The sequence below is a fragment of the Apodemus sylvaticus genome, chromosome 4, assembly GCF_947179515.1.
Source record: "Apodemus sylvaticus chromosome 4, mApoSyl1.1, whole genome shotgun sequence".
Taxonomy (NCBI): Eukaryota; Metazoa; Chordata; class Mammalia; order Rodentia; family Muridae; genus Apodemus; species Apodemus sylvaticus.
In genome coordinates, this window is record NC_067475.1 from 87,895,695 (window position 1) to 87,916,405 (window position 20,711).

General features: G+C 41.9%; 1 protein-coding gene across 2 annotated transcripts in view; it reads right to left on the reverse strand.

Annotated features, from left to right (window-relative positions):
* Gask1b (golgi associated kinase 1B) overlaps positions 1-20,024 on the reverse strand; it is a 59,986-nt gene extending 39,962 nt beyond the window's left edge. Inside the window, exons 1-2 of one of the 2 annotated variants that reach the window (XM_052180318.1) lie at positions 19,903-20,024; positions 17,485-18,616 (exon numbers count right to left, since the gene is read on the reverse strand). In XM_052180318.1, coding sequence (XP_052036278.1) covers positions 17,485-18,382 — 898 coding nt within the window. In that variant the 5' untranslated portion in view covers positions 18,383-18,616; positions 19,903-20,024. Of the gene's footprint in view, positions 1-17,484; positions 18,617-19,368; positions 19,561-19,902 lie in introns of those variants that run through there. The other variant, XM_052180317.1, reaches the window with a different exon arrangement.
* Positions 20,025-20,711: the final 687 nt, after the last annotated feature.

Consider the following 20,711-nt stretch of genomic DNA (forward strand, 5'->3'; position numbering starts at 1 on the left):
CCACAGCCATTCAGCTGTATGCTTGGCTCAGTGTCACAGTGGCACAAAAGGGTGGCAGACAGGAAAGAGACAAATGGTCATAACTAAGACCACACAGCTTTTTTGTAAACACTAAAGTAGAATCCATATGATTTTCAATTGTCATAGTATATTATTAACCTTTTTATTATTTTTCAGTCATGTAAAACTGCAGACATCAGTTTATGAAAGCAAAATAGGTACTGGGCTATCTTTGGTCACAAGCTCTAAGCCCATGGATTTATCTCAATCTGTTCTATAAATCATCAAATTCTTTGATGGTTTTTGTTGTTTTTTGTGTTGTTAATTTGTTTGCTTGTTTGTTGGTTTGAAACATGGTCACATCATATAGCCATAGTTGACCTGGAATCTGCTGTGTAGATGAGGCTGGCCTCAATCTCAGAGATCACCTGCTCCCACCTCCCAGGTGCTAGGATTAAAAGTGTGCACTCCCACCACTCATGGTTTCTTCCCATCACCCAGCTGCAGAATTCCAGCTGTAGCCAGAGCTGGACTTGAACTTTCATTCCTCCCATCCCTGCTTCATGGATGCTGAGATTACAGGCACCCAGTCATTGGATATACTTTCTATCCTAATAGCTAATAAATCATTTCTCAAACCACCAAAGGTGGTTCAGCAAATAGGCACAATAAATTATTCTACATGGCCATCCATGTTTCCCCAGCAAAACATAAAGGCATTCTTCCCTGCCTTTGGGGAAAGGGATTTCCAGAGAACTGAGAAAGCCAGGGCTCTGAGGGTCCCTGGTTGGTGAGTGAAGGAGCACGGGTCTCTGGCTTTTCCACACTTGCTGTTCATCTGCCCATTAGAGCCAAGACTGTGCGACCCACTGGGTAATAATACCTGTTGGTGTAGCTGCAGATCCCAGCACAGTAAATGCTATTGAGTGGAGAATTCCACATTATATAAAATACAGCTTTTAAGAGGAGTAAAGGAGCCCTGATAGATCAGAAGGGATGATGGGAAACACGGTCTCTGAAAACAAGAGCCTGGTTAAACGCATTCACCCTGAAGGGTTTTTGAAATGAGCAGTGCTCGCCTCCTTCCATTCAGATTTGTCAAAATGATACAGTGCTGTGCTCTCTGGAGAAATCTTAATGGTGAAGAGATAAAATTCTAACTGTCAGAGTGGTGGGAAGCGGCCTCTAACAGATGTATAGATGTCCATGTGAATTAAAGGTTACACAGCTGTCTTAAAAATGAGACTTGCCAGTAAAAACTCCTCTCTTCCAGTATCTGAATATCTCCTCAGAATTTTGATGTTCTCTTTAGTCATTTTTGACTCAACAGCACAAAGAAGACATTCTTTGGGGAAGATGGACACGAAAATTAACCAAGGATGTACGCTTTACACAGTCTCCTTTGTCTACATGCATTAAATGCCCTTCACTTTAAACACTGGCTGACTGGCTTTGCTACACCGTAGGGGCAGGCCAAGCAGGCTGGTGCAGTGTGAATGTCTGCCCGTATTTATCACCAGACAAAAATAAGCAAAAGTGCTCCGAGCTGGGAATCAAAAGTCCTTTCTATCAGAATGGGCCACGTTCCAAGACTCCTCATGAATGAGAATGAAAGGAAGTAAGAGTTCAGCATCGGGTCTTCCACTAAACACAATATCCTTGAAAAGAAAGCATGGGCCAGTCAAAACCGGTGGAGCATCTTCACTGCAGGAAGTAAATGTCACGGGCTCCATCACAAGCATCAACAAGTCACCAACAGAAAGCTCTATACTGCAGATTGCCCACCGCTAACAGCAATAAGGTGTTGGTGCTCCAAGGCCTTGTAGAAAGTGTCCAGGTACCCAAACTTGTTACATCCTATTAACTTCATTATTCTTCAGTGCTCAAAAAGCAGGATTTGAGATATACATGCAAGCTTAGCTAACTTGGTCTTCCCCCCATCAATTAATCTTATAGGTGAACTATTTATTACTATATCACTTTTCTCCTGATCTAATTTTTCTATTATCCTCATAGGGATTAATATCATTATCACAGCTACATATTGAATATATATATATATATAATTATTACAACTCAACGAGGTAAATTAACTAGTTATATAAACAATTTACAACCTTCACATGCACAAGAACTAACACTCATGGCCCCACATATGATCCCACTTATCCTATTAACTATTAACCCAAAACTTATTACAGGCCTAACAATATGTAAATATAGTTTATGAAAAACATTGACTATGAATCTAATAACAGTAAATAATCCTCCTTATTTAACAAGAAAGTGTGCGAGAATTACTAATTCATGCTCCCATGTCTGAACATGTGGCTTTCTTACTTTTATAAGATAATAGTAAGCCATTGGTCTTAGGACCAAAAACCTTGGTGCAAATCCAAATAAGAGTAATTAATATAATAACATCTTCAAACCTAATCATTTTTATTTTACTTATAATACCAATCCTTATCTCCATAACTAAATTAAATATATTCATTTCCACTATACACTACAACATCAATTAAATTTTCATTTATCCTAAGTCTCCTACCCTTATTATTACTTTTTTTTACTATAACACAGAATATACCAGCTGACACTGAATCACCATAAACTCTAAACTTAGGATAAGCTTCAAAATTGATTATTTCTCAATTTTATTCTTATCCATAGCCCTATTTGTAACCTGATCCATTATATAATTCTCATGATATATACATTCAGACCTACATACTAACCAATTCATTAAATATCTAATACTTATATCTAATACTATATATCTGATACTATATATATATAGTATAAGTATATAATACATACATAGATATCTTTCCAGCTCCTGTGTGTGTGTGTCTGTGTGTGTGTGTCTGCATGTATGTATATATATAACTTGTGAATAAGAGTTAGAAAGACACACAGAGAGATACAGAGAGGGAAAGAAAGACAGACAGACACACAGAGAGACACACAGAGAGACAGAGGGACAGAGAGACAGAGAGATACAGAGAGACATGGAGACAGAGAGACACAGAGATCTTTCTCATATATATATATATATATATGAGCTGGAAAGATGGCTCAATCATTAAGCCCTTGCTGTTCTTTTGAAGGATCACCACATCCAGTTCCTGTCACCCATATCTAGCAGCTCGCAAACTCTTAGAACTCCAGTTCCCAGGGATCTTACCTCTTCTGGCCTCCAAGGGTACCAGCTCACAGGTGTCTCACACACACACACACACACACACACACACACACACACACACATATATATATATATATATATATATATATATATATATATATATACAGACAAGCATACACATAAATAAAAAAAACTCAAAAAAATCTTTTCAAAAGTAGTAGATGGGTGCTGCGTGTAGTGCCCACCCCATTCAAACATGCAGATATTGAGGCAAGGACAGTTTGAGTTCATGGCAGCCTAGAGTATATTATGACCTAAAGGTTAGCATAAGCTACTTGAAAGAGAAATTATCTCAATATACAAAGGATTGGGCTTGAGATCTTTTGCCTAGCATTCCCAAGAGTACTACAAACAAGGTCTCTCTGTGTCTCCCTCTCCCCCAACTCCTCTCTCTCTCTCTCTCTCTCTCTCTCTCTCTCTCTCTCTGCATCTCTCTATCTTTCTCTAACTCTGTCTCTGCCTTTCTGTGTCTCTCTGCATCTCTCTGTCTCACTGTGTGTGTCTCTGTCTCTCTGTGCCTCTCTGTGTGTCTTTCTGTCCTTCTCTGTATCTCTCTGTGTGTCTTTCTCTCTAACTCTTACTCTCAAGTTTTATATATATATATATATATACACAAGCAGACACACACAAAATATTTCTGCCTATCTCTATTTTTTAGTTTTATATTTGTTATTACAACATAATTACATTTTTCTTTCTCTTTACTCCCTCCAACTCTCCTATATACCCTTCTTCTCTCTTCTTCAAATTTATGGACTCTGATTTTCATTCATTGTTATTGCATGGATATATGTATGTGCACATATATTCCTAAACAACCTATATACACCTACTCCATCTGTACAGTATTACTTGCATGTACCCAGTTTGACTGAAGTGAACAGGCAGGTGAAGTCTCTCAGCTTGAAGCTTGTGAGTGTGACAATTCAACATGTGTGAGGGAAGCCCAAATAGGAATGTGAGGTCTGTGATGGCTTGAGAGAGGAGTGAGTTGAAAGGAGATGATGAAAGTTCACACATAGTCTGGACTTTCGGTACTGTTAATTTGTCTATCCACTTAAAAGTTTAAAAGCCTCATTTACTCTCTGGACTAACGTAGTCCTATGTTTGGGGTAGAAGAAATGTGAACAAAGTATATATGTTTTTAAAAATAAAACCTTCTTACGAAGCTCCCTAGGGTTCCAGGCAAGAGCTGAACCTTACACATCTTAGAAGTTAATATAACCAAACAAGTATAGACATACAGCATGTTTTTTTAAGAGGCCAGGTGAAGAAGTGGGTGAACAGGAAACAGTGACAAACTAAAGACTGAGCTGAGCTCTGGGACATATGGTTGGAAGTCACAGGTCACAAGGAGAGGAAGCTTTGCTGACAAACAGCTCATGGCTTGTTATAAAAGGGTAAACAAAAAAGTCACACGTTATTGCTTCTATCCCACCACTGTCTCTTGAGGACCAGAGGCAAGACCTAACACTCCGAATAAGATACTAGCCTACCCAAGATGCATAGCAAGAACTTTCTCAACTCATTTGGCAAGACTGTGTCAATCCAACAAAACAAACGCCAGCTCTGACAAGTCTAACAGGGGAACAAATCTTCATAAGGTTTTATAAAGTTTGCTTGTTTGTTCATTTTGAAGAAAAGAGGGTAGAGGCAAAATTATGTAGTTTCCATATGTCTAGATGCTACAAAACTAATCCCAAGAGGTGGAGTTCAGGATTTATCTTGGAAATAGATTTCTATATAATTTGAAGAACAGGAAGACATCACTATACATCTATTAGAGTGATTACCAAGATTAAAAAAACCTCCTGGCAAAATCCTGGAGAAAGGAGAAACTTCAGACACTGTTGGTGAGAATGGAAATTAATCCAGCATTGTGGGGAACTATTTGCAGGGATCTCAGAGTGATGAAAGGAAAATAAATATATGACCCTATCTCCCAACTCCTAGATGCTCACCAGATGAAACCAGAATTGCACAGAGGAGTCTGCACTCACATGGCCATTGAAGCATCCTTCACCACAGCCAAGCAGTCGAGGCAACCTGCAAGACCATCATCATGTGCATGATGTACGCATGCACGATGGAATACTGTTCAGTCTACAGCAGGGAAATGCTGTCACACGGGGCAACACAAAGAAACAGGAGACCTGAGCTAAACAAGACAGAAAGACAAAGACAGACACTGCACGATCCCATATGTAGAACTAAAGTATCTGAACTCTTAGAATAAAATGTTTGTTGCTAGAGTCTAGGAAGAATAGCTAGACTACTTGAGAGCATATGATAAAAAAAAATGCCAAGTTTCAGTTAGATGGGACAAGAAGATTCAATGATCTCGTGACAGGGGAGATGTCTCAGGGGATAAGGCGCTTGCTGCACAAGCCTGCGGACCTGAATTCTGGGTGTGGCTGCATGTGCTTTCAGCCTTAGTGCTGTGAGTGGGGTTAGGGTGGGGTTAGGGATAGGTAGAGCCAGCTAGTCTACCGAAGACAATGAGCACCAGGCTCCACACTGTCTCAAAAGAGTGCAGTGGAAAGTAACAGAGGAAGACACAGGCATCTGGAGTGCAGGGGTGAGAACACTCCCGTGTGTATACATGTGAGAGAGAGATAGAGAAGGCTTTTAAAAATTCATGATCTATTGACCAGAGTGGCGACCCAAATAATGCATTGTGTGTTTCAAACCAGCTTTAAAAAAAAAAAAGCTAAAATGCTTTTATTATGAAGCAATATTGAGTATCGAAGTGATAGGTTTAATTACCCTAGCATGCCACATTAAAAATATATATCAATTATATATATATCTATATTATGTATGATAACCCCAAAGTATGCACAATTATCAACAAAAACTACAGCTGAAGAGGCATCATATTTATAGGTAATTTAGACCACTTCTGCAAGCAAAATAAAACCAACCAAACAAAAATACTCAAGTCTGAGCATTCAAATAAGCACCACTCACTTCACAGCTGACCTCTGGGTTGAACAGAGCTCAGCCCATCCGGATGTTTCATTGATGATTAACTACTCAGGTGACTGCGGAGCCTGGGAACAGGGAAGAAGGCCATGTGACTTATCCAACGTGACCTGCCCAAGTGAGCTAAGCTACCCACTCCACTTTTAAAACTATCCTTCATTCTGAACCTCTGCTGTGGAGGAGCCCTGAACACCCACTCCCTAGAAGAGGAGAGTCTACTTCACACTGGGAACCCCTAAATTCTTCTTGCCTCCGAGTTTATTTAAAATGCAGGCATCAGGGCTGGTTGTGGTAGCACACGTGGTTATCCCAGCACTCAGGAGGCAGAGGCAGGTGGATCTCTTGAGTTTGAGGCCAGCCTAGTTTACATAGTGAGTTCCAGGACAGACAGGGCTATGTAGAGAAAGAGTCCTTGTCTCAAAAAAGAAAAAAAAAAAAGCCACAGAAATCAAATTGGTTTCCCAGGGTGGTGGGGGATATGGTAAGGTACCAGACTCTATAAAGAACATTTGGGCGGTAAAGTCCTCCTTGTCTTTGGGTAACCTAGTCTGGGGAGTCTTGGGGTTTGTGCAGTTAAAGGAGTCATGAGTTTCTGACAAGAGTAGCCTTGTAGCATAAGCCCAAGCGAACCACTCTCTTCTCTAAATCCTTCCGTTACTCCCCATGCCCGACTTGCTGAAGAAAAAGCTCAGGGTCCTCACAGGATAAAGAACATACCGCCCATCTAGGACAAACTTGTCTCACTTCGTTCACCCCTCCAAGCCCCAATCTCCAGTTCAAAACTGCCTGCATTTTCCTGAGGAGACCCTGCCTTCGCAAGCCTATCAGGCTGTCTGCCTTTCTACACCGATCCCAGCTTCTGCTCTATTCACAGTGATTTCTAAGAGACCGTTCTGGGCCAGCAAGATGGCTAAGTGGGTTAAAGTGCACTCCGGATGACCTGAGTTTGAGCCTTGGGCCACATTGTGAAAGAGAAACAACTGCTGGAAGTCGTCCTCCGATACACACACATACACACACACACACACACACACACACACACACAACTAAATGAACGTAAAAACGATTGGGACACATGAATGATTTGTTTCGTAATCCCCCAATGTCCTTGAACAACTCGTGTGTTCTAATTAATGGACTCAGAACAGAAGTGTCACTGCCGTGAGACCTCAGTAATCCTCGATTCCAAGGCCCTCCTTGAAAACGAATGAGAAGGATTAGGGAGAAACTTGAAAAACAGAGCTGGGAAATGTCCAAAGCTTTCTGTGCCCTCATTCATGCCAACTAGCACTTGACTCTCCACATCCGTGATGTTACAGGACTCAGGGGCGAGAAAGGAGGGGTGGAAATCCTCACACATACACACCCGCCTACTGACCCTGGGCCATTGGTATGAAGCCGGAACTGGGAAAGCATCGGGGCTATACTTGCGAGAGGCAGGACATTGAGGCTGTTGAAAGCAGGTTAGTGTGTGGATGACTGGGGAGTGGGGATACCACCCCTGGAGGCCCTCCTGTGGCATGATTGATCACGGAGGCAGCAAGGCAGGATGATGGAGAACCAGGCTACTCAAGTCTCCCAGATCATATCTGCGATCAGCTTCACTACGCATCATCCATGTGGGGAACTATGTTATCTTTTCAACTTCAGTTTTTTCACCGGAAATCTGCACCACAAGGAAATCATGTGTATGATGCTCTAATAGGACGTAATGAGATAGTGAATGGAAAGCGCTCTCAGTTCCAAAAATTAAAAACAATGGTATCATCCATTGCCGGCAACGGGACTTGCTTTGAATTAATTGTGGGTGCCCATTTACTTATCTCAAGTAAAATTAGAGAAACTATGACAATCTAAAAAGCACCCTGCAGAAATGCTAAATCAGCTTAGAAACCAAATGAAAACAAAAGGTTACATTTATTATAAGTATGCAGTAGGCGCTATGATAAATATTTGAGAACATCTATAGAGAGAAGGGGGTCAATGTTAGTGACAAGGCCAGGTAAAGTATTATTATGTCATTATTCTAATCATCATTATTATGCTCATAAAAAATAAGAATCAGTAAGTTATTGGATCTGGAGTCAAACCCAGGCAGCACACACTGCCCGTATACACTCTCAGCTACACAGCTGTGTGAATTGAATGGCTATGAAATAGGGAAGTTCTACTCCCTGTCCCAGTTCTGGGACAGTGCTCCACAGACAGACTCAATGCCAACAGATGGAGCTCATTACAGTCAAACCGTGCTGAAGTCATAAGCATTGACCCTTAGCTAAGGTAGGAGAGCTTGTGTGGTCCTACTGAACCTGCACAGTTCTTCCACCAACCCAAAGCTGCCACACATTCAGTCCATAGAGAGAGGGGTCAGTCCTTGAGGTCAGGATGCTGTTTGAAGCCTGCAGTGGACAAGACTCAATGATGTCAGGTCCACAAGGATGGTCCCCCTGAGCTATGCTGGGCAGGGATGCAGCCCCAAGGACCAGAAGAGTGTCTAGTAAAAAGTGGGGTGCTCCTTAAATATTTGTTAAAGGAATACAGATTAATATCATCCTAGCAGGGGAGTAGATTTGCATAGAGTTGAGGCGCATGCTCACAGTGTGAATACTGTAACAACCACTCATGGTTGCCCCTGTCCTGCCCACTGTGAGATGGAGGAAGACATTCCAGGTGCACAGTAGAAGGTTGCCGGGTCTCCAGTGTGCCTGTGAAGGTATGTAGCGGGCAAACAAGAGGACGCCACAGCCAGCCAGTGAAGCTTGGGACGGATGTCCGCAAATGAATGCAAGTATTTATCTGGCCAGCTCCATTTGATTGCTAAAGAAATAGCCTTGGGGATTTTCTGATAAGGAACAGCATGTGCTTTTGAGCAGAAATTTCAACAATAAACCGTGCTTGTACACCCCTAAATAAATATTTCAAGAATGTTTGCAGACATGTCGAGGGTTTATAGGAATCGGAACCACTGTGTGTTTCAAATCATGAAGGCATCTTCAGAACTCCAACCAAGTGGATTCCATCCCCACCTGACCCCTGAAACAACAGGGAAATCAAAGCTGTCCACTCTTCCACCCTGGTGGACACAGCAGCAGCTCGGGCTCCTGAGGCTTCCTTGGGAAAGTTGAGAAAACAGGGAAAACAAGCACACAATGTATTTCTCCTGTAATAAGAAGAGGCAATGCAAGTTGTGGAACGGTGAACCGACTTGGGATCCACACTGAATTTAAGGTGTGGGGGGCGCCTATAGTTTGTCATCCAAGCAGCTCACTGTGCAGAATTCTTGGAACTAGCCTACCTTAATTCAATATGACAGCCCCATGGCAATAAAACAGCATCCTAAAAATGAAGCATACATAGTGCATCTTCCATGCTGGGTATGAAAAATAGCAAGATGCTAAAGTGCTACCCAAATGGTGTTCCCGAGACCCATTCACAGAAACGTGTGGACTCAGGGGAGCTTTGGCAAAGCTCCTAATCCAGAGGGCAGATGGCGCTAGGTTTCCATCCATCATCTATCATCTATGCATCTATCTGCCTATCTGTCTACCTTTCTATCTCTCTATCTATTCACTCATTCACTCACTCATTCATTCATTCATTTGGTTATTTGGGGGGAGAACAAGCACATGCCAGAGTTCTGGTTGAGGTTAATAGACAGCTTTCAGAAGTTGTCTCCCTCCTTTCACCGTGTGAGTTCCAGAGATCAAACACAGGAGGTCATCAAGACTGCCTGCTACGCCATCTCACCAGCCCTGGCTTTCCTTTTTAAATGCATTGGTTTTTACATGGTCATAGTCTGCTTTGTCTTACTTTAGATTAAAAGTTTTCAATCTTTTCTTTCAAAAAGTTATCTGAATATATCAACCCAACACCATATGTACCTGGTGCCCTTTGCAACAATTTGAGAATCTTGCACAAGAAAAGAGAGACAGAAAACAAACTAACATGTTCAACCATATTTTCATGCTCATGGCTATTGGAACCAAACAGGGAAATCTGTTAAATATCAGAATCTTAGCTTTCATTTAAAAACAAATATAGCAGTGCTCAGAGTGGTATATCAATAATTTTTCCTCAGAGCAAAAACACTGTAAGAGTTATATTGTTGAGTGTAAATAAATTAATTAATAATAAATAGTATGCTGTTGTAGTAGCACGATCAGAAATGATCACACTGAACTTTGTACAGTTTAGTTGTTATTCTATAACCATCACAGACAGTATTTAAAACGTGGTGTTGGTTTACAGAAACAACCTGTGGAAAAACAGCCTGTGAAGTAAAAGTTTCAACTTTACTAATCACTAACTATGTGGCTTGGGGAGAAATTTATAACCTTATATAACTTCAGAATTCTCCCACATTTGTCACAGTGTCAAATGCAGCAAGATGCATTTCCAAAGGATTTATAGTTAGACATCACCTAGTATCTATAGCACATGTGATGTCTTGTCTATTATGTTTGTTACCAATTCTACATATCAGATATTACTGATATTTTATTTTTTCATTTGTTCATGGTGCTGAGCATTGACGGAGGACCTTGTCTGTGTTAGGAATGTGCACAGTTGAAGATATCTTGATAAAGGACTCTGAGGTTCATTATTTAGTAAAGGATTCTTAGGCATCATCCCAGTTGGCCATGTTGGGCCTAACCACTTGTACAGGTTAGATCTATTAACATGCAGCCACTGTGCAGTTTGCTCTTCTTCCTAAACCCCTTAAAGAGGTCCAGCCAACCTCTTTCTCCACATCAGAGGCTTATAGTTCTTAATCTTAAGGCATAAAGAGGGACTAAAGCTAGATCTTTTAAAAAAAATGCTTTGTTTTTATCTTTGGAACTCCCTAAAAGATAGCTATAGAACACAAATCTGTCTCCATAACAGTGACAAGATCTTGAATATCGGCATGCTCTGACATTCCCTACCTAATTATAAACTTACCCATACACACTCTTTTCTTTTTCTAGAATAGTTTTGCAGCATTCCAGAAAATGCTGAACATAAGTATCGGCAAGTCATGCTCATGGATGGGCAGGATTAATATAGTTAAAATGGCCATCTTGCCAAAAGAGATGTACAGATGCAACGCAATCCCCATCAAAATCCCAATTCAGTTCTTCACAGAGTTAGAAAAAGCAAGTCTAAAATTCATCTGGAATAACAAAAAACCCAGGATAACTAAAACTATTCTCAACAACAAAAGAAATTCTGGGGGAATCAGTATCCCTGACTTCAAGCAATACTACAGAGAAATAGTGTTAAAAACTGCATGGTATTGGCACAGTGACAGACAAGTGGACCAATGGAATAAAATTGAAGATCTAGAAATGAATCCACACACCTATGGTCACTTGATCTTCAATAAAGGAGCCGAAAACATCCAGTGGAAAAAAGATAGCCTTTTCAACAAATGGTGCTGGTTCAATTGGAGGTCAGCATGCAGAAGAATGCGAATTGATCCATTCTTATCTCCATGTACTAAACTTCACTCCAAGTGGATCAAGGACCTCCACATAAAACCAGACACACTGAAACTAATAGAAAAGAAACTGGGGAAGACCCTTGAGGACATGGGCACAGGGAAAAAGTTCCTGAACAGATCACCAATAGCTTATGCTCTAAGATCAAGAATTGACAAATGGGACCTCATAAAATTACAAAATTTCTGTAAGGCAAAGGACACTGTTAAAAGGACAAAATGGCAACCATCAAATTGGGAAAGGATATTCACCAACCCTACATCTGAAAGAGGGCTAATATCCAATATATACAAAGAACTCAAGAAGTTAGACCCCAGGGAACCAAATAACCCTATTTAAAAAAGGGGGTACAGATCTTAACAAAGAATTTTCACCTGAAGAAATTCGGATGGCCGAGAGGCACCTTAAGAAGTGCTCAACATCATTAGTCATTAGGGAAATGCAAATCAAAACAACCCTGAGATTTCACCTTACACCAGTCAGAATGGCTAAGGTCAAAAACTCAGGAGACAGCAGGTGTTGGCGAGGATGTGGAGAAAGAGGAACACTCCTCCACTGCTGGTGGAGCTGTAAGATGGTACAACCACTTTGGAAATCAGTCTGGCGGTTCCTCAGAAAACGGGACATGACACTTCCGGAGGACCCTGCTATACCTCTCCTGGGCATATACCCTAAGGATTCCCCGAAATGCAATAAAGACACATTCTCCATTATGTTCATAGCAGCCTTATTTATAATAGCCAGAAGCTGGAAAGAACCCAGATGTCCCTCAAAGGAGGAATGGATACAGAAAATGTGGTATATTTACACAATGGAATACTACTCAGCAATTAGAAACAATGAATTCACAAAATTTTTAGGCAAATGGTTTGATCTGGAAAATATCATCCTAAGTGGGGTAACCCAATCACAAAAGAATACACATGGAATGCAATCTCTGATAAGTGGATATTAATTAGCCCAGAAGTCCTGAATATCCAAGGCACAAATCGCATAATAAATGACTCCCATGAAGAAGTATGGAGAGGGTCCTGATCCTGGAAAGGATTGATCTAGCATTGGAGGGGAATATGAGGACAGAGAAAAAGGAGGGAGGTGATTGGAGAATGGATGGAGAGAAGAAGGTTTATGGGACATATGGGGAGGGGGAATCTGGGAAAGGGGAAATCATTTGGAATATAAACAAAGAATATAGAAAATAAAAATATTTTTAAAAAAAGTATCAGCAAGTCCATAGATCTCAAAAACATATTTTTATATTTAAAGAGATTCATTTAAAACATATCTTCAAACCAAGAACCAGTCCAAGAGTAATCTGAGCTAATAATTCTGTGATGATTGAATTATTATTTCTTTTATCAATTTTTAAAGTTGTGAAGACAGGTCTGGAGAGATGATTCAGTAGTTACGAGAGCATATTACTCTTGTGAAAGACCTCCATTCCCGGCAACCATATCAGGCAGCTCAAAACCCTGTGTGACTCCAGTTCCGGGGTATCCAGTGCCCTGCTCTGAACTCTGACAGTACTGCATCCACATGTATAAGCCAAAGACTCAAAAACACATATACATATGATTTAATTTTTTAATCTTAAAAATATGTGCTGAAGATAATCTATAATGACAGTCTTTGTTCCATAGCTGTAATTAATTTACAACTTTTCAACTTTACGATGGTATGAAAGTACTCTGTAGAACTCATATTTAAAATTCTGAGTTTTGATCTTTCCCTGAACTAGCCATATCTGATGATGTTTTCCAGCAATGCCAGGGGGCAGCCCTGAGCCCCAGTTAGCCATCTGACTGAACATAGAGAACCAACAACCTCCAGCATACTATACTGCAGGCATTATTTGGATATTGTGTTTTACATCACATCATGTGTATGAAATACACATCTCTGTGTGTATGTGAGCCTTTATTACAAAACAAGCTTTGTGGTAGACATTTTTTGCCCAGCTATAGGCTAGTAGAAATATTCCTAGGAGCTACCTGATCATGTTAAGATGGGACGGGCGGATCAATAATGACCTAGGTTAGCCCTATTAAGTGCATCTTCTTTTTTTTTCTGTGCATCATTTTTATTAGATATTTTCTTTATTTACATTTCAAATGTTATCCTCTTTACTGGTTTCCCCTCTGAAAATACCCTATCCCATCCCCATGCTCACCAACTCCTGCTTCCCTGTCCTGGCATTCCCCTATACTGGGACATCTAGCCTTCTCAGAGCCAATGGCCTCTCCTCCCTTTAATTTCCAACAAGGCCATCCTCTGCTGCATATGCAGCTGGAGTCATGGGTCCCTCTGTGTGTACTCTTTGGTTGGTAGTTTAGTCCCGTGTACTCTTTAGTTGGTAGTTTAGTCCCTGGAAGCTCTGGGGGTACTGATTGGTTCATATTGTTGTTCTTCCTATGGGGCTGATACTAATGTGGATGCCAACAAATGCTTGCTAACAGGAGCCTGATGTAGTTATCTCCTGAGAGGCTCTGCAGTACCTGATAAATACAGAGGTGAGTGCTCTCGGCCAACCATTGGACTGAGCACAAAGTCCCCAGTGGAGGAGCTAGAGAAAGGAACTTTCAGCCCCACAGGAGGAGCAACAGTAAGTGCATCTTCTAATTTCAGTGCATAAACCTCTGGTGAGGTGAGATGTGTTGATAATTGGGACCCTCTTATCACTGCACTGAACCAATGGGAAGCTTCTACTGGGAGACCAACAGTGGGCAAACCATTCAGAGGTCTTCTTTGTATATCCCTAGGAATGTTACACAATCCCTTTTATATCAGTTTATATCCATGGGCTTTTAATAAAGCTATTTATTTATTCTGGCCTTCTATCTCCATATCCAGCAACTTCCTATCATGGAGTTCCAAGGTCCTATGACTTAAGAACACTTCTAAAAACCTTTATGTGGACTTCATTTGATAATAGAGACCCAGTTCTTAAAACTACATGGTGCTTGGTGTGAAGGGACACTCAGCGAGTCATGGTCACAGTGGAGGCTGCTGTTCCCTTTGGAGAAGATGTTTCCACAGCCTGTATGCATGCATGGGTGTTGGCCACCTGCGATACTGTATTCAATGGCTGAGATTCTGATTGATACATATATGGAGAGAAAAAGAAATGCCTTGTGGCCCCTTAAAGAAGCTGACTGGTGAAATCTAGAAAAACTTGGAAACTTAGGATAAAAATTCAGAGAATATAGAGCCTTTGTTCCTTCTGGTCTCAAGAATCCATTCTCCTTTTGTGACTCTAAACAGACTTGTCTTTCATCTCAAATTAAGATTTTTTTAAAATGCCAACTGTGTAAGATTCTTGGAGAGTCAGCAAGATAACCCAAATACTAAACTGTGCTTCAGACAAGCTGTCTTCTTTGTATGAGACATAAATGTATTTTTATAAACACAAGTAAAAGTCAAAGAATAGAAACAACCCTTAGGACAGACTACATACAAGATGTGCTAACTACCTACTGTGCTAGCTACCTACTCTCTCCTCCATATAAAAAGATGTATTTCTAGAACAAACAATATCATTTAAACAAATCACGTTGTTTTGCCTACAGAAAACTCATCATTAAATCATGCTAGAATTATACCAACATGCTATGCTGATGGTCCTCAGCATAATACATTTATAGCCTTGTTATCTGTATGGTGACAAGGCTACCAGGAACATTTGTCATTAGCCTCCACAGTAAATTTTCATGTAGCCCTCTAGATGAATCCCAGCCTGGTTTTAGGATAAAAATACTAATACTTGTCCTTAGCATTAGAAGCTGGAGGCGGATACAGATTTGCTGTCAAGCATCAAAGAAACAAGACGAGAAGGAATTCCTGCATTCATTCAGCGTGCTCACTGAGTATCTATAGTATGTCATATGCTCCAATAGGATCCAGACACACAATAAAAAGATACAGGAAACATTGCTGTCTCCCAGACACAGAGACCAGTGGGCAGGGAGAGATGATACAACAGGATTATACAGAATAAGCCAGATCTCCTTCGGAGTTCAGACATGATCATGTGAAACTAAGATTGAGCTACAAGAATGGGAGGTCCTGACAGGGAAATCCACACCCGACAGAAATCAGGAGGAAAAAGCAACATAGGAAGGGGAAACCTGAGAAATGTTCATCGCATGCTGAAACTGGTCTGTTCTTGTTTCCTGACTCACTGAAACAAGACAGATGTATGAGATGATGTACATGTGAGTCCTTTCATATGCTCCTGAGGAAGCTAACCTGACTTCATGACTCTAAAAAACTGAAGGGAGAAGATATTGAAGCAAGAGCAGAGCACCGCTGAAGTCACCTGATACAAAATCCTACAAACTGAACTCGTCATGCTGAGTCTACAACCGTGACTCTACTAATTTATTTCAACTGCCATTTAGATATGGTTGGAGAGGGGACCATGCCAGAGACTTCTTCAAACTGAATCTTGAGTTTTTTGATATTCTAGAAACCCAGGGAATAGAATCAAATATCCAAGAAGAATTCTGGCACAAAATAGGCATAGTCAAGCTAGAAGAGTTCTATTGCTAGTTTGTTCATAAGAGAAAATGACCCTTGAGGGTTGATGGCCCAAAGCAACTCAAGGAACTTGGTACTTGGCGCACTTAGTGGAAGAACAGCAACAGCCAACACTTATTGAAGGTTGTGTGCCAAGAATTGTTTTCCATGTGTGAGCTACCAGCAACTTCATGGTGTGGACAGTACTGCCACTGCACAGCTGAAGAGAGATGCTAGAACATCTCAGCCTGGATTGTGCTGCATCCCAACACAAGTCACTGACTGAGTGTACCTCAGATTCCAACCCTGACAATGCATTCTCATTCAGAGAGAATTCTCTATATGGCATGATCATTTCCAGAGACCAGCACTGCAAAGCTGTACTTGTTAGTGACCACATGCCCACGGCACTACCTTTGTGTTACAGGAGGACACGTCGGGCTCTGTAAACAATGAAGCTTGCAGAAGCCACGCAGCTAGTTAGTATATACTCTAAACGCACCCATGATTTCACCTTATATTCTTTCTTAAAGAGGCTGAGTCCATTGGTGACAGTCGAGGTAAAAGAGTTGGCGCTCATGTGGTCAGTTCTGTCTGAGCCTCTGACAAAGACTGTTTGCTGAGGAAAGATAACCACTTTCCTCTTAACTTTTTAAAAATTTAATCTTTATTTTATGCATAGGAGTGTTTGTCTTTGTATCTGTAAGTGTACCACATGCATGCCTGGTGCCTACAGAGGTAAGAAGACAGTGTTGGATAAAAGTTGGATTAAAGTTACAGACGGTTGTGAAACACTGTGTGTGTGTGTGTGTGTGTGTGTGTGTGTGTGTGTGTGTGTGTGTGTGTAATTTGCAAACGTATTGAGTGCTCTTAACCGCTGAGCCATCATTTCTCTATGCCCCCGGACAACCCCTTACACTTTAAACTGTCCTAGGAAGTTTCCATAGAAACCTGTAAGGTTCCAGGCGAGGCCGTCAGCAAGCTCTGTACCCTAGCTTCTGGTCATCATGCAAATTGTCATTGGTTTCACTTAGATTTAACATGCCACGAAAAAGTGCGCAGAGAGAAATGGAGAGCAAAGATTGCAGTGTGGCCTTTCCCTCACATGCCCCGCACAGCCGTGCGTTAGAACTCTTAACATCGCCAGACTGGGAAAAGGAATGCCCCAAGTATGGAAAGATGACGCTGCTGCTGCTGCTGTCCAAATGGGAAACACGGGTGGGGAAAATAATTCAGAGAGAGTGGGGGAAAGAAGAAAATCCCCGGCAGCTGCAAATAAGAAGCAAGTGAGTCTGTTACCTTGGATGAACTCAAATTTCCTGCTCACAGATGGCAGGGTCCTATTGAGACCCAGGATCCTGTCCAGGTGGAAGGCAAACACTTCACTCATGTCCAGAGGCTGCTTGAGAAGCCCACAGGGGCTAGACCCGCAGCCAGGCACAGAGCCTGAGGTGTTCTCTTCCAACACCAGCAAGCGGGTACCACTCTTGGAGATCGCCGGTAGGATGCTAGCCACCTCACCATCAGCCAGGAGGCGCATTCTGCGGATGTCTTCTTTGCTCAGCCATGAGGGGGCGCTCTCGCTATAAATCCTAATGTTGCTCTCTTGGGCCCTAGGCTGCTGCAAATTTGAACCTCTAGGACCATGCAGCACCTTCCAGGGTCGTTCACCAACCTTGGTCAGGTAACCCTGAACATAGCCGGGTACTTTCGCATCTGCTGCCCGTGCAACTTCCTGCTGTAAAAGGGACGGTCTAACCAGCACCTCCTGATCAGGGGCTACAGATGCCACCACCGCATACTTCTTCCTGCGCTTGGGTTTCACCGTGCCACGGATATTCGCAGGTTTGCTGCGCTTGGAGCGTAGAGTAATGTACACCACATTGGGCTGCAATGTGCTTCCATTGCCCTGCGACTCTGGAGGGGCCAGGGTACCATCCAGGGGGATCTCCGGGAAGGGTACTTTGAAGACGTCGTGGCTGTTGGGTGGCCCCCTGTCAGTTGCCTGCCCATGCTGAAAGGAGCCTCTGCCCACCTGGCTTACCAGAAAGCCCAAGTAGATGGCACAGGCAGTGCCCAGCAGGAGGTTCCGTCTGGTCCTGGGGCGCCGACTACTCCAAAGTTTACACACTCGTGGGGCACAGAGGGAGCAGACAAACCAGTTTATGAGCTGCCCCGGCTTGTCTGGACAGGTCATTTCTCTGCCGCTTCCACATGCTGAACTGAGTTTAAAGTCTGCAGCTGGCTTCTGGTGACATGATTCATGGCTTCCTAAATCCAGCCGTCCAGTCCGCTTCACTATCTAAGTGGTCTCCAACAGGCAGAGGTAAAAGAGAAGGGTCGCTGCGGGTTCTGGGACTGCTTTGCGCACTGGCCACCGCAAGCCTTTTAAACTCCTATCAGCCTTCCCCAGGAGAAAGGAGGGCTGACTCTGGGAATGAATGGAAACAAAGTTGACTGAGTCACTAACTCAACCCATTTCAGTTCCTCTACAAGAGGAAAGAGGCGGGTAACCCTTTCCTTCCATAAATTCTACCAAGTTTGGTGTAAAGTTTAAAACACAGAAGCAAGGTGGGTGTGGGGGTCTGATTTCACTTTAAAGTAATGAAGACAAACTGCAAAGAGCAGTTGATAGCTCACAGTTAAAGCCACCACATCTGAGAAGCAAAACATTTAAATGTCATCAACCAGGATCCCCTGCAGACCCTCTTTTAGTGATTCAGAAATAAGACGGAAATAAATACTTTTTAAGATTTTTATAGGCATGCTAATTTCTTATAAGCTACATATAAACTACTCGGGCAAAAACACCAAGTACTGAGTTCATATTTAAACATATCCTCTTAATAAATGTTCCATATTGTCTCCAAAATTTGTTCCATATCTAAAATTGTTATTTAACTACCCCTTGATGTCTATATAGCTTGGAAAGGGTAATCTCTCTCTCTCTCTCTCTCTCTCTCTCTCTCTCTCTCTCTCTCTCTCTCACACACACACACACACACACACACACACACACACATTACTTTTTATTTCTTTTCTTTCCACTAAAGAAAACAAAATGAAAGAAAAGAATCTCTAGGGCTTTTTGGGTTTTTTTTGTTTGTTTGTTTGTTTGCCTTTTTCTTCACATTTTTAAATAGAGGAAAAAACTATTTAAAAATAAAACAAAACTTTACTTACAGAGCTGGCCCCACGCTTAACTCCAGGAAGAATGGAATCCCTGACTCTAATGCACAGAACTTTGAAAGGCTGAGGCACGTAAGGAGCACATATTTCATGGTCGAGAGTGTTCCACCTTTCAAACATCTCAGCTCAGCCTTAAAAGCTGCCGCCGCCGTCTAACAGCAAAGCCAAATGATTTGTAAACTGGCTGCTGCACTAGTTTCAGACACGTGAGGTTCTTTTTAAAGATGACTAAAAAAAAAAATCAAATTTAATTTTGAATTTCTCTAAACACAGTTCAGAGCCAGTTTTCATTCAAACAACTTTCTGCTTCCTTCAACCCCTGGGAGCCCTCTAGTGTCCCATTTGCTAAGCGACACAGAAATGTCAGCCTTGGGAAGCTGAAGTGATCTGAAGTGTTTGTTGGGGTTGGTGAAGACCCCTTTGCCAAATAAATACCTTTGTAAAATGAGGAGTGCTACTGACCCCCGCCTGACCCCATAGAGTTGGGGAGGGGGACCAGGACGCCGGAGTCCAGGGCCTGCAACTTACCTTCCGCTGTTTGCAGACTAACACTTGTCTCCTACCAGTTCTGGAGGGGAAAAAATGGCCAGAAAGAGTAGACAAAACTAATAAGGAGGTCACTGGAAATGAGCAGAAAAAACGGAAGCGTCAGATAAGAGTGCTGGAGGTGGGAAGGCAGGCGCTTGCGGCATGCAAATGAAGCCAGCAACAGCACTCAGGAGGCAGCCCAGACCCCTCCCGATTGGAGGTCTTCTGAAAACAGGTTAGTGATTGGCCTGGGTCATTTGCATGTCCTGGCACAAAGGCAGGATCGGATGACCTTGGGGTCTCACCGAGCTTACTGTCTTTGCTTCCGAAGCAAACAGAATCAAACAAGAAGCCACCAATGGGATAGGAACGATTTTCCCCCCCTTTAAACAAAAGACTGTGATGTATTGGGAAATGAAAAGAATAGAATAAGGTGCTGTATAATGCTAGAAAAATATCGTGTTACAATGCCAAAATAAAAGCAAAGAATTTCCCATCTGGTAACTCTCCTTCCTCTTTAAAAGTTCAGATACATCATAAAAAGAGACAGATGAGAGATGGACAGGAACCTTAAAGTTCTGATAGGCTTTGGCTAAACTTCGTGAGAATTCGGGCACTAAGGTCATTTTCTGTATGCTCCAAAACTCTTAAAGCAAACCCTATGAACATGGATTTGTTTTCTAGAGAGTATCTCAGAAGTTTCCGAGAGGGTACAATGGCAGATGCTTTTTATAGCTGTCTTATGCTTTCCGAATATCCAAAAGATTAAGTGACCTATGTGAGTCTTTACAAAGGAAGCCATGAGGGGA